Source organism: Leuciscus leuciscus (genome assembly GCF_965113295.1).
Source record: "Leuciscus leuciscus genome assembly, chromosome: 15".
NCBI classification, from domain to species: Eukaryota; Metazoa; Chordata; class Actinopteri; order Cypriniformes; family Leuciscidae; genus Leuciscus; species Leuciscus leuciscus.
This window is the reverse complement of record NC_138739.1, coordinates 22,872,797-22,886,215: the sequence shown is the minus strand read 5'-3', so window position 1 is coordinate 22,886,215 and position 13,419 is coordinate 22,872,797. Positions and strand designations below refer to the sequence as shown.

The 13,419-nt window shown below is 37.1% G+C and overlaps 1 protein-coding gene across 4 annotated transcripts in view; it reads left to right on the top strand.

Annotated features, from left to right (window-relative positions):
• LOC309475060 (protein shisa-4-like) overlaps window positions 1–13,419 on the top strand; it is a 54,504-nt gene that overhangs the window by 33,618 nt on the left and 7,467 nt on the right. The window contains exons 5-6 of one of the 4 annotated variants that reach the window (XM_082137676.1): window positions 7,339–7,549; window positions 8,814–8,832. In XM_082137676.1, the coding sequence (XP_081993802.1) occupies window positions 7,339–7,549; window positions 8,814–8,832 (230 nt within the window). Of the gene's footprint in view, window positions 1–7,338; window positions 8,715–8,813; window positions 9,178–13,419 lie in introns of those variants that run through there. The other 3 variants (XM_082137675.1, XM_082137678.1, XM_082137674.1) reach the window with 3 other exon arrangements.

Genomic DNA, 13,419 nt, shown 5'->3' with positions numbered 1-13,419 from the left:
CATTTTACACTATTTTATTATTTATATTTTACATGAATGCTACTGAATTTAATAAATTCCAAAAAAGCGACTTGAGTCCACGTACATCAGCATATTCTTTATTCACTCTCACAATCAATTACATCCATTTTATTTATTTACTGTGATGCAACATTAGGCAAGGCAGTTTTATTAATATAGCACGTCATACACTTTGGCAATTAAAAGTGCTTTACACAGTAAGGAATTAAAATAATCACAAAATAAAAGCAAAGAAAATTAAAGTGCCCCTATTATGGATTTTTGAAAATGACCTTTCATGTAGTGTGTAACAGCTCTAAGGCCTCGTTTACAAGTGAAATGTAACCCAATTCTGATTTTTTGCTCATATGTGACACAAATCGGATGTGTTCTATGAACGTGTAAACAGGAAAAAAACGCATGCATTCAGATATTTCGAGATCGGTTTCAGGCCTTATTCATATGTGGAAATAAATCAGATATAAATCGGATATGTGCCAATGCGACTGTCATGTAAACAGGCTGATCGGATTTTCTGAGGCATTAGGCTACTTCTCCGTGGTTTAATGACAAGAGCAACCCCAATGCGCGTCTGCAAAGGGACGGATGGCCTGTCGAAACGTTGTGTCGTCGTAGGAGTGGAATGTGGACAAACGTTGACACAACATATCAAAGGTTGGCTTGCTCATCCTAAAATTTCGTACCCACTGCTTCTCGTTAAAGCTCGCCACAATATGCTCCTACCAGTCCTGAGATCTCTCTCGCACACAATAACTGAAGCATATGCGCAAACCCTTGAAACTTACCCTTTAAATACCTATGCTAATCACTGCATTAATTAATATTAATGTTTCACTGAGAAACGTCCTGCTTGAGTCGTCCTTGTGATGGAGGTTCGGGTTGAATAACTAGTTCTTCCAGAGTTTCATTATTGGACTCGCGTTCGGATTCATATGGTAAAATCGACGTCATTGTTCGTCACTGTGTTTAGTTTACGGTGTAGGAAGCCTCAGGACAGCTGATGTTGTTATGGCAATGGGTGTTTTTGTTTAAGACACGCGCGCTGTACGCAGTAAACCAATCACAACAGACTGAGCTGTCTGGCCAGTAGCATGTGGAAAGGAGGGATTTAGAGAGATTGATTCATCTGACGAGCCGTTTAAAGGGATACTTCACCGTTTTTTCATATTAAACTATGTTATTCCCTTAACTAAAACGAGTTGATACATACCTCTCTCGTCTCAGTGCGTGCACTAAATCGCTCTGACTTGCGGCGAAACTTTGTTAGCACTTAGCTTAGTCCAGTTCATTCAATATGGGCCAAGCAGAGAAGCTACCAAACATCTCCACGTTTTCCCTATTTAAATACAGTTACTCGCTTAGTGTAACTCGACCTAGGACGGTGACACAAAACAAAACGTTGCGCTTTTCTAAGCGTGTAAAATGGATAACTATATTGTATGGCGGAATACCATAGCAAGTGCTTGGAAGCACTTCGACTTCGGCGCAGTAATATCTTCACTAGAGGGAGCGGGGGCCGGTGAGAGGATTTTTCACGAGTGAAGATATTACTGCGCCGAAGTCGAAGTGCTTCCAAGCACTTGCTATGGTATTCCGCCATACAATATAGTTATCCATTTTACACGCTTAGAAAAGCGCAATGTTTTGTTTTGTGTCACCGTCCTAGGTCGAGTTACACTACGCGAGTAACTGTATTTAAATAGGGAAAACGTGGAGGTGTTTGGTAGCTTCTCTGCTTGGCCCATATTGAATGAACTGGACTAAGCTAAGTGCTAACAAAGTTTCGCCGCAAGACAGCGATTTAGTGCACGCACTGAGACGAGAGAGGTATGTATCAACTCGTCTTAGTTAAGGGAATAACATAGTTTAATATGAAAAAACGGTGAAGTAACCCTTTAAGAATCTTTGAAAAATGTGGGAATGTGCAAATGTATATTATGAGAAAATTCAGTAGTAAATAGCATAATAGGGGCACTTTAAAACAGTTATAAAAACAATTAAAAAGGATGTACAGTACAGTTATAAAATGAATTAAAAGAGTAAAAAGATAATACATAAATAAACTTCTCATCTGGCAATACACCGGTGTATCATATTTTTCACAACTCCCAGTTTTACTCTGAGATTTTCCCATGGTGATTACACTGTCTGTGGTGTTCTTGCGGCACGCCTAAGAAATCAACATATCCAAAAAAACAGATTTTCCCCTAAAATCGTACATGAGAAGCTCTAGGACTGACTCACGGGGTAACCTCGGGTTCACTGCCCCATCAGTCCACACCCCAAAGATTTGTCCGGAAGCTCTAGGAATGGAATCGATCCAGTCCGCACCCCACAGAACCTCGAGTTTAATTACACGTCAAACTCACTACTTCACCACAGACAGAGGTCATCAGCATGGTTTCATCTCTCAATTTCCTCAATTAAGTAATTTACTGTATGTTTGTCTCTTACCCAATTCGCAGTGCCATTTGAGTTCAGTTTCTAATCAAAAGGAGGATGTAAAAAGAGAACTGAATTCATAGCAAGTCAAAGCAGGGATCATGACAATACGCAAAAAAAGCATGAAGCATGAAAAAGCATCCCAGTTGGTCTTGACTGGCCTCCATACCGGTAAACCACTGATGGCTGATCTGAAAAAACAAACAAACAAACAAAAAAAACCCCAAAAAACAGAGAAAATGTGTGAGAAATGGTCACGAGTTTATTTAATCTAAATTTGTTCATGGACAGACGAGGAATCAACTTGTGCAACAGCAGTTATTACCAGTCGAGTTAGTTTAAATAGTATAGCTTTATTGCACATCCCTTGTTAGGGAACTCTATTAATTGCCTGAATGTACAATTACGTTAAAGGTACACTGAGTAACTTTATGGCCCTTCAAACTTAAATCTGAAATAGAAAGCTTTTGTAACATTACAAATGTTTTTACTGTCACTTTAGGTCAATTTAATACATCCTTGCCGAATTAAAGTATTAATTTCATTCAACAACAAAAAAATAAATAAATAAAATACTGACTGAACAGTAGTGCTTTCTATTTCAGATAAATGCTGTTCTTTTGAACTTTCTATTCAAAGAATCCTGGGGAAAAAAAAGTGTACAACTGAAAATAATCAGAAATGTTTCTTGATTCACACAAGTGCTCCTAAAAAAGTTATGCTCCAAGTAATGCAAGTTATGCATTACAATATGTTAATCACATAATGCATCTGATAGTTAGTCAAAACATACTTACAAAGCCAAAGATGCTCAGTGCTGAGGCTCTTAAAAGAGCCTTTGGCCTGTAGTTAGCTCCTGTTGACACAGGGAAAAGAGAGAAATAGAAGAAACATTATTTTTCAGCAATGATTATTGGCAAATGACTACATGTTATGAACATGATAAATGACAGATCTAGGATGACTGCTAGATTGATCAATTAACGTTACACAATTAGATGCCAGTTTTACCAATAATTGGCATAGAATTTAAAAATATTTTGCAATGAATATTTTTCAATTAGTCTGCCTTTACATTGCGTTAAATGCCTTACTATTTTAACATGTCATATTTCGGTCCTGTGCCGAGTGAATCCAGCATTTATACGTAGCTGTCTGATATCTTACATCGTGTCTACACTTTGTTAATGAGAGTTTATGCGAGCCTGCATAATTCGGCACTGAATAAAAACTCCTGCGTTCTCCAGAGCGCGAAAACAAATAAACACAAATATGCACTGGAGCGTTTGGTTTGGCAAATCTGTTTCGCCAATATATTATAACAGTATCAATCGAGTCTGCTCTTGCTTGCGTTTGAGGGTGCATAGCACCCCCATAGAACCGGGCCTGGGGCAGAGAGAGCGCGAGAGAGTGCCTTTGAGAAAACGCGCTAGGCCTAACTTACTTCAAAACGCCACACATTTAACTGAGGAGTAAAATATGCCATAACTGGTCGTAAAAAGGACAGAAAACCTTTGTTTGTGTAAATATTAGATTGGGTCCATCCATCTACTGGAAAAGGCAGTCAGTCAATTCTATGGCATTTAATGGGATATTAAAGCGGCAGTTTCGAGGAAAATTAGACTGTGTCCTGTGAGCTGTTATTAAAAGCCTATTCGATTTTATTATTTACTTTCTTCATAAATTTAGCTATATTTCATTGATATTGGTAATGGTTTACTTTGTAAAAGTAACTTATAAAATACATTTGTGCAGTACTTACCTCAGAAAAAAACATAGACAGTATGGAAAAAAAAACCCAGCAGGCGTCTAGCGATCCACTCTCAGCAGGGACGTCCGTTATGAGCGCGCACTCGACACGTGACGTCACACAAACCTCAGTTTACATTCTGCCAGGTTGTTGCGCGGGCTTTGCAACAATTAAAATTTTGTGAGGTGTAAGCAAAGTTTATATATATATATATAGTTTAAATTTATTTAAAATAAAATAAAAATACATTTATATCATTTATATTGCCTGTATGGGAACCAGTTGTGAATTTTTGTATGTATATATATATATATTTTTTTGTTATTGGAGAAAATGCTAATATAAAAATTAATTACTACTGCTTTTGCGTAAACAGTAAAGTACTGTAAATTCCATATACAGTAAGTTACTGTAAATTTCATTAAAAAAAACATAATGCATAATGCAAGTATTACAGTAGTTAACCGTAAATAATATAAATGGTATTTTATTGGGCTTTTTTGCGGTAAGTAACTGTAAAATTACGGCAAAGTCTAACAGTGAATAGGACACTGTGGGTTAAATAAGTATTTACATATTATGGGTAAGCTCATATCAGATAGGTGTGAATTTTGTGATAGTATTGAATCTGTGGAACATGTGATTTTTGAGTGTCAGAAATATGAGAAGGAAAGAATAAAGATGAGAGAGGGCATAAGAAGGTTAGGGGGACAAGGAAATTCACTTAAAGAATTGCAGGGGAAACCATTAAATGATATGAGTACACTGTTATTTCGATTTTTAAAGGAAACAAGATTGGCAGAAAGGATATAATTATTATTAGAAGTTATTTCTTCTAATGGGATTTTTTTTTTTTTTTTTTGTGGTGGTTTAGTTATTTATCTCCGGCCCACACTCCAGTACAGTAGGTGGCGGAAATGCACCATTAATGTTGGATGCCAACCGCCGTTAAACATCAACGAAGAAGAAGAAGAAGAAGAAGAAGTGTCTGTAGACCTCCGAGACAGGATTGTATCGAGGCACAGATCTGGGGAAGGGTACATAAAAGTTTCTGCAGCATTGAAGGTCCCAATGAGCACAGTCCATCATCTGTAAATGGAAGAAGTTCGGAACCATCGGGACTCTTCCTAGAGCTGGCCGCCCGGCCAAACTGAGCAATCGGGGGAGAAGGGCCTTAGTCGGGGAGGTGACCAAGAACCAGATGTTCACTCTGACAGAGCTCCAGCCTTTCTCAGGGAACAGAGGAGAACCTTCCAGAAGAACAACCATCTCTCACTCCACCAGTCAGGCCTGTATGGTAGAGTGGCCAGACGGAAGCCACTCCTCAGTAAAAGGCACATGACAGCCCTCCTGAAGGACTCTCAGTCCATGAGAAACAAAGATTAAACTCTTTGACCTGAATCGAAAGCGTCATGTCTGGAGGAAACCAGGCACCGCTCATCACCTGGCCAATACCATCCCTAAGTGAAGCATGGTGGTGGCAGCATCATGCTGTGGGGATGTTTTTCAGCGGCTGGAACTGGGAGACTAGTCAGGATCGAGGGAAAGATGAATGCAGCAATGTACAGAGACATCCTTGATGAAAACCTGCTCATGAGCGCTCTGGACCTCAGACTGGGGCGAAGGTTCATCTTCCAATAGGACAACGACCCTAAGCACACAGCCAAGATAACAAAGGAGTGGCTACGGGACAACTCTGTCAATGTCCTTGAGTGGCACACCAGAGCCCAGACTTGAACCCGATTGAACATCTCTGGAGAGATCTGAAAATGGCCGTTCACTGACGCTCCCCATCCAACCTGATGGAGTTTGAGAGGTTCTGCAAAGAAGAATAGGAGAAACTGCCCCAAAATAGGTGTGCTAAGCTTGTAGCATCATATTCAAAAAGACTTGAGGCTGTAATTGGTGCCAAAGGTGCTTCAACAAAGTATTGAGCAAAGGCTGTGAATACTTCTGTACATGTGATTTTTTTAAAATAAATTTGCAAAGATTTCAAACAAACTTCTTTCACGTTGTCATTATGGGGTACTGTTTGTAGAATTTTGAGGAAAATAAGGAATTTAATCAATTTTGGAATAAGGCTGTAACATAACAAAATGTGGAAAAAGTGAAGCACTGTGAATACTTTCCAGATGCACTGTATATGAGGATGCGACTGATGTAGAATACCCCTAGGCTAACTGTAAAAATGAACACTTGTGGCGGTCTAGTGTTGATGTCCTGCAAAGTCTAACAGTGAATAGGACACTGTGGGTTAAATAAGTATTTACATATTATGGGTAAGCTCATATCAGATAGGTGTGAATTTTGTGATAGTATTGAATCTGTGGAACGTGATTTTTGAGTGTCAGAAATATGAGAAGGAAAGAATAAAGATGAGAGAGGGCATAGAAGGTTAGGGGGACAAGGAAATAGTTATTTATCTCCGGCCCACACTCCAGTACAGTAGGTGGCGGAAATGCACCATTAATGTTGGATGCCAACCACCGTTAAACATCAACGAAGAAGAAGAAGAAGAAGAAGAAGTGCATGTCAGAGCACAAACCAAGCCATGCAGTCCAAGGAATTGTCTGTAGACCTCCGAGACAGGATTATATATATTTTTTTAAATAAATTTGCAAAGATTTCAAACAAACTTCTTTCACGTTGTCATTATGGGGTACTGTTTGTAGAATTTTGAGGAAAATAAGGAATTTAATAAATTTTGGAATAAGGCTGTAACATAACAAAATGTGGAAAAAGTGAAGCACTGTGAATACTTTACGGATGCACTGTATAGAATACCCCTAGGCTAACTGTAAAAATGAACACTTGTGGCGGTCTAGTGTTGAACACTTGTGAAGTCCACAAGACCGTAAGTGCAAATCAGGTGTGCCATCTTTTTACAATACAAGACATAATTGTTGGGCTGTCAATGAATAAACACTTGTTGGCACATACTGTTATTTTTTGTCTTTTTTTAAACTGTAACATAAACCACAGGTACTCAAGTAACTATTGTTTTGCAACTAGTAACTAGGAGAGATCAGTAGTCGTGCAACTCCTACCTAGGCTAGTACTTGACAGATTGAGACCATGTACTGATATTTTGCTTGAAAATAATTTGTGTCTTTTTGCATTTCCAGCAAACCCTGGATATCCCAGTAGTCAGGCTCCATATGACAGAAGTCAGGCCACGTATCCCATGATGCCCCCTGCCCAGTACGGTAGTACTTACTGTATCCGCCCCAAGAGTCATTCGATCAGCCGGCCTACAATCCTTCCTACATGCAGCCACAGAAGACCGGATACTAAACCACAAGCGTCTGTCACATCAGTCACTGTTGGATTGTTTAGGTTTTTGACGCACTTTCGCACGACAGTAAGATTATGCAGATTATACAAGACTAGTGGATGTGTTATAGTCAGTGTTATTTCTGTTTTATTTTCAATCAGTCCTTTCAGTTTAGGTTTCGCTCTGCGTGCGACACACTGTAAAAGTAAAGATTTTAAAAGAAAACACCATTAGAAACTTTCTACTTTTAAAAATGTCAAGTTTAACTCTATTTGACATTTCTTTGCAATTAATCGTGAAAGTTTTACTAGCGATTTACAAGTGTAAATAGTTTTTACAATAGTTTTAGCTTTCAGTGTTAATTTTTTCTAGTATTATACTAATATTGAACTGTATAATATATTTCATATCTTTTGATACAATTTGATATACTAAAAAAACTAAAATCTAAAATAAAACGTGGAAATTTTTAAGTTATAGTTTAGTTTATTTTTGCAATTTTGCTTTTGTATTTTCGTGTTCGTTAACAGCACAGAAACATGAATGTCTTCAATATTTATATTTCAACCAGCAGGATCTGTGTTTTTTTTTAACCCTTTCATGCATGAATTATGATAACCCCAGTCAGGATTTTTTTTTCCTATGTGTTTTTATTGCTCTTAGGGCATGAAAAACAAGATTTGAAAGTGTTTTTTTTTTTTACACATTTTTCAAAGAGATCTTCAGATGTCCACTTGAGTGGACAACATGCGTTTATGGTTTAAACTGAAGAGATACTTTATTAAACATATATAATCATACAATAATCAAACAGATATAGTGTGTGTATTTAACAAACCAATCAATAAAATTATATCAAATCATGTGAAAACTATAAAATATATAAAAAAATATATAAATGCGAAATATTGCAAAGGCAAGCCCTCCTCTGAGAAAACCTAGCGATAAGGTTTTTTCAGTCTCATCTGAAATGAGCAGTGTTGGGGGGTAACGCATTACAAGTAACATGCATTATGAAATCAGATTACTTTTTGATCTAACAAGTAAAGTAATTAATTACAAGTAATGTGCACTACGTGATCAGATTACTTTTTTGATGTCAATGAAAATTACATTCTAATAATACAAATACATTTATTTACAGCCGAAAAAAGTTATTGCAGATTAAGTATTTTCAAAAACAACATTCACAGTACAAGTATGAATTGTAGCTGAAATATAGCCATTGATGCATGAGTTCCACTATAGTGGACAGATGATTCATCAGAATTTTCTCCCAATATAAAATCAAAACTTGGAAAATTTGACTGTGAAATGACTCATTAGATATTGCTTGATGCTGCAATATTTTTTTTTTTACCTACAAGAGTCTCCTATAAGGAATGGGTGGATATTCCGGAGCAACTTGGTATTTCTGACTGACCATTGGCCATCTTGCCATCAAAACCCGTGAAAATTCAAGAAAATGCTTTTTTAATAGCTGTCCACTGTAGTGACCTCTATGCATGAAAGGGTTAAGAATGCGTCAATGTTTTCCATTTTAAATTCTTTCCTTTAAGGGCCTAAAATGCAGTCGTATTTTAATTACAAGGAGTGATGCTGAATCTCCATAATTTTGTCACGAGTCTCACCGGCTTGTTGTTTTGACCAGTTAAAAAGGTATTTTATTAAACAAACCTTTGTTAAAGCATTAGGAAACCACGTGTTTTTTGTACAGTCTTTCACTGTTCTTTTTCAGATTATATTGTTTCGGGTTACATTGTTTTTTTAGATGGAGCCTATTTATTTTTTTTAGCTTTTATAGATTTTGTAAATGTTTAACAGCTGTTTTGTATTTATATATTTCTATATTTGTGAGAAATGTGAAAAGCTTGATTGTTAAAATAAATATCTTACAGTCTCTTTAAAAAAAGGGAATTTAAAGAAAGTTTTACAGGAAAACATCAAAATTGTCAAACTCAACAAAGTCGACAACGGACAGCAAACCTGCTGGAGAAGTTTTTGGACTGTTTTTTTAATGCAATGTTTGGTGAAGTTATACCACTTGAATGTTTATGGGACCCCCTACTGGTGAAACAAAAAAGAAACAATCTGTAGTGCTTGTATTCATCTAATTGTAGTATTTTTCATGTATTTAAATATTTTTAAATTCTGTGTACTTTTTAACCTGATTTTTACAGATTAGTAGAGAGAATGTTTGTTTTTTTTACTGTTTTGAATATGATGCTGAATATATTCAGATATACTGAATATATTATTCCCATGTGTTCCTGTTTTTGTATGCTTTTTGATATTCAATAAATCAGCTATTCATGCAACTGATTCCTCCTCTTTTCCCACCCTGACAAAGAGTGGCGGTTACGTCCTTTTTCATTGTTTTAAGTACATTGTCACCTTTAAACACTGACCAATTAAAATATAATTTTATTAGACAAAAAGAGACCTGCTTTTTTAAAATGTTAAACACTGGCTATTGAAACTCTTGGATATTTTACTGTTTTGACCTTTAAATTTGTTCATTTGTAAGGGAAACAGCTGACAAGGTCGTTTATATGTATTTAGTACAGACACTTTTAAATCCAGTTTACTTGAAATAAGTAGTTGGGTCAATTATTTAATTATGCCAACAAAACTCTGTAAGTTGAAATACTTCATATTCTAAGTACATACAACTTAAATCAAAGCAAAAAGATAACTCAATAAGTTAAGTTGAGAGAACAATTTTTTATAGTGTATGTCTCACTTTATTAAATTTCTTTGACCTCATAATGTTCACTCAAAATGTCTCTGTGGTGAGTGGTGACATAGGCCTGGGTTCTTCAGTCAGTGGGGAAAATCAAAGTGGGTCTTGTTCATCATATTTACTTTTATATAATTGTAACAGAATTTAAATGTATTAGCAAGTGTGATTCGTGAGATAGCCGCCTTTGGTGTCGTAGGTGGCTGATTCACTATTCACGGATTTATGAATGAACCGCTCGTTTTAAAATCTTCCTGACATTTGCTATGACATCGCTTCAAACTTTACAATGCTCATGATATCTTTATTTAACTCTGTAAATCCACTTCACCAGCTACTTACTCTTCGACAGCGATGCCATACAAATATACAGAGCTACCGCAAAAACAGGAGTTCAAAGTCAAAATTCGAAGCTAGCTACACATCGCCAACTACTGGCCAGGCATGAATAATACAGCGTTAGTCGTTTTAGCAGATCCGTGTGAACAGGGATCGTTTTGACAATGTTGTCGTTTGTACGCAAAAAATGCAAAGGAAAACCTTTTCTGTTTTAGTAGGCCTACATTGTTGTCGTGTAAATCAGTTCAATGTTGATTCAGTTCAGTTCAATAACTGAAAAATTCTTCAATTATAAAATTAAGTCAAAACAGCTATAAAGCAGCTCTGCAGAAAACAGTGGTGGCATCATCCAGCTCAATTCAGTTTAAGTTTTGCTCCAATCCAATAGTGTCAGTACAGTCAAATCAATAAATGCAACAAATGAGCCATGCAAATGTGAGCGGAAGTAGCGAAGAAAAAAACATCTCAATTGCTTCTTTTTCTGTTTTGTGCAGAAATGTCATATCATTACGCCTGCTGGACTCATGGTACGGCAGCAAAGTTTCTTGATTATTACGCAGTTCCTAGCCATATCAGCCAAGAAAATCGCAACTTTTCATTTTCCGTCGGTCTTAGTACACGATGTAACTACAGAAGAGTCAAGTTTTAAATAGGAAAAATATCTAAACTCTTTGGTAATTTTTTGGAGAGAGATGCTAATGGTCTTGTCCGATTCAATGATCTATGCTAAGCTATGCTAAAAGTGGTACCGCCAGACCCGGAGTTCGGCTGAATGGATACGAAAACGGTAAAACTCAACTGTTTAACTCTGGGGGAGTTGTAAAATGAGCCTATTTCCAAAAAAAGTGGAGTATCCCTTTAAGAATTTGGACTCAGTGGGTCTCATTCACTAAGCACGTGTACGCACAAATGAAACGAACGTTTTCACGAACAAATCGACAGCTTTCGACTGTTTGACGAAACAGCTTTCCTCCAAATTGGACCTGGGACCCCTGACACCCTATATCAAGTCTATGGTAACGAACCTTGGTGTAAAGATGGATAGTGATCTTCACCTAGAGAAACAGATAAACTCTGTTGTAAAAGCTAGTTTCTTTCAACTTAGGCTACTTACCAAATAGAAGCCATTTTTATCTTTCAAAGATTTGGAGAGGGTTATACATGCTTTTATCACCACTCGCCTGGATTATTGTAATGCTTTATATATAGGAGTTAACCAGGCCTCTCTCTCTAGACTGCAAATAGTTCAGAATGCTGCCGCTCGACTCCTTACAGGAACCCGTAAACGAGAGCACATTATGCCTGTTCTTGCCTCTCTTCATTGGCTACCAGTTTGTTTTAGAATACAATTTAAGATTTTATTGTTTGTTTTTAAATGTCTTCATGGTCAAGCCCCAGCTTACTTAGATGATCTACTGAAGATGCATGCTCCTCTGAGGTCAATGAGGTCCGCTGACCAACTACTCTTATCTGTTCCTAGAACAAGACTTAAAAATAGGGGAGATCAGATCGAGCATTTTCAGTCGTGGCCCCTAGGCTGTGGAATGATCTGCCTATGCATGTCAGAGTAGCTCCCAGCCTTGACATTTTTAAATCACGACTTAAAACTCACTTTTATTCATTGGCTTTTAAACCAGCCTGAGAGTTAATTTCTGCATTTTATTCTTTTAGTTTGTCACTTGTTTAACTGTGTTTTGTGCTCATGTCATGTGTTTATAATTTGTCTGAAATTATGTCAGTGTCCAGCACTTTGGCTAACCTCGGTTGTTTTAAATGTGCTTTACAAATAAAATTGTATTGTATTGACGAGAAAACCCTTATATAAAGATTGGACGTGTTTTATGCAAATAAAAAAATAAAAAATACTGGTGCACGTGGCCGGTGGCCGCCATTTGGAATACTCCAAATTCTCTAACATTAGACCGAGATTATAAGAACAAGTACATGTGCGTACTTACGTGCAGTGATTTAGGGGGAGATTTTTTCCTGAGAAATGTTCCTGTGTTTACAAATACGAAATAATCCACGCAATTATTGGTGGATGAGACCCATTGTTTTGACATTTTATGGCCCCGCTTTTGTTTTATGGTCAATAAAGTGCATACATCTTAAACTAAACGGATTTATGTTAAATAAGTTATTATAACATCTCCACATATGGGGAAAATATATTTACACCCTCTTAAAAAAATTATCTTAGCCTACGTTTTGAACGTTACTCTGTATCAAATCCAAGGGCATAATCTTTCAGAAAAAACTGAAGCTTCCCCGGGCGCCGCCATTGATTACCAGACCATCACCTGCTATTAGCATTCCATTGACTCCCATTCATTTTGGCGTCACTTTGACAGCGAATAACTTTACATCTGAGGCGTTTAAAGACTCCATTTGTCCATTATTTATTTCTAAAGAAACACGAAAATGTATAAAAGGCTCCATAACCTTGTATCTTACGTTATGGCCCCGTAGAAGCAGTTTTTGTAAATATATAGGCTAGCGATTGCATCATAATCACACAACTCTCAGTATACAGTAGGAAAATTACCGTATGGTCAGGAGGAGAAGCTCGCGGGCAATCGGGGGGACGTGGAGGCAAAATGACAAAATAATTAATCAGAATACTTAGCAAAAGTTGCTCCTAGCTCATGGACACCTCCTACTCACACTCTCCGTGTCTACAAGTTTCGGAAGGGAATGATTCAGATTTCTCTTGGCACAGCTACTAGAAGACAGACAGGTTGCTCACGTCACATCTACGTCGTCAAGCTCAGTTTGAGTCTGCGCAGTACGCTCGACCATCAGGAAGTGAGAGCTTCTAATTGACTTCACTTTTCTCCGTTGAATCCAATGGGG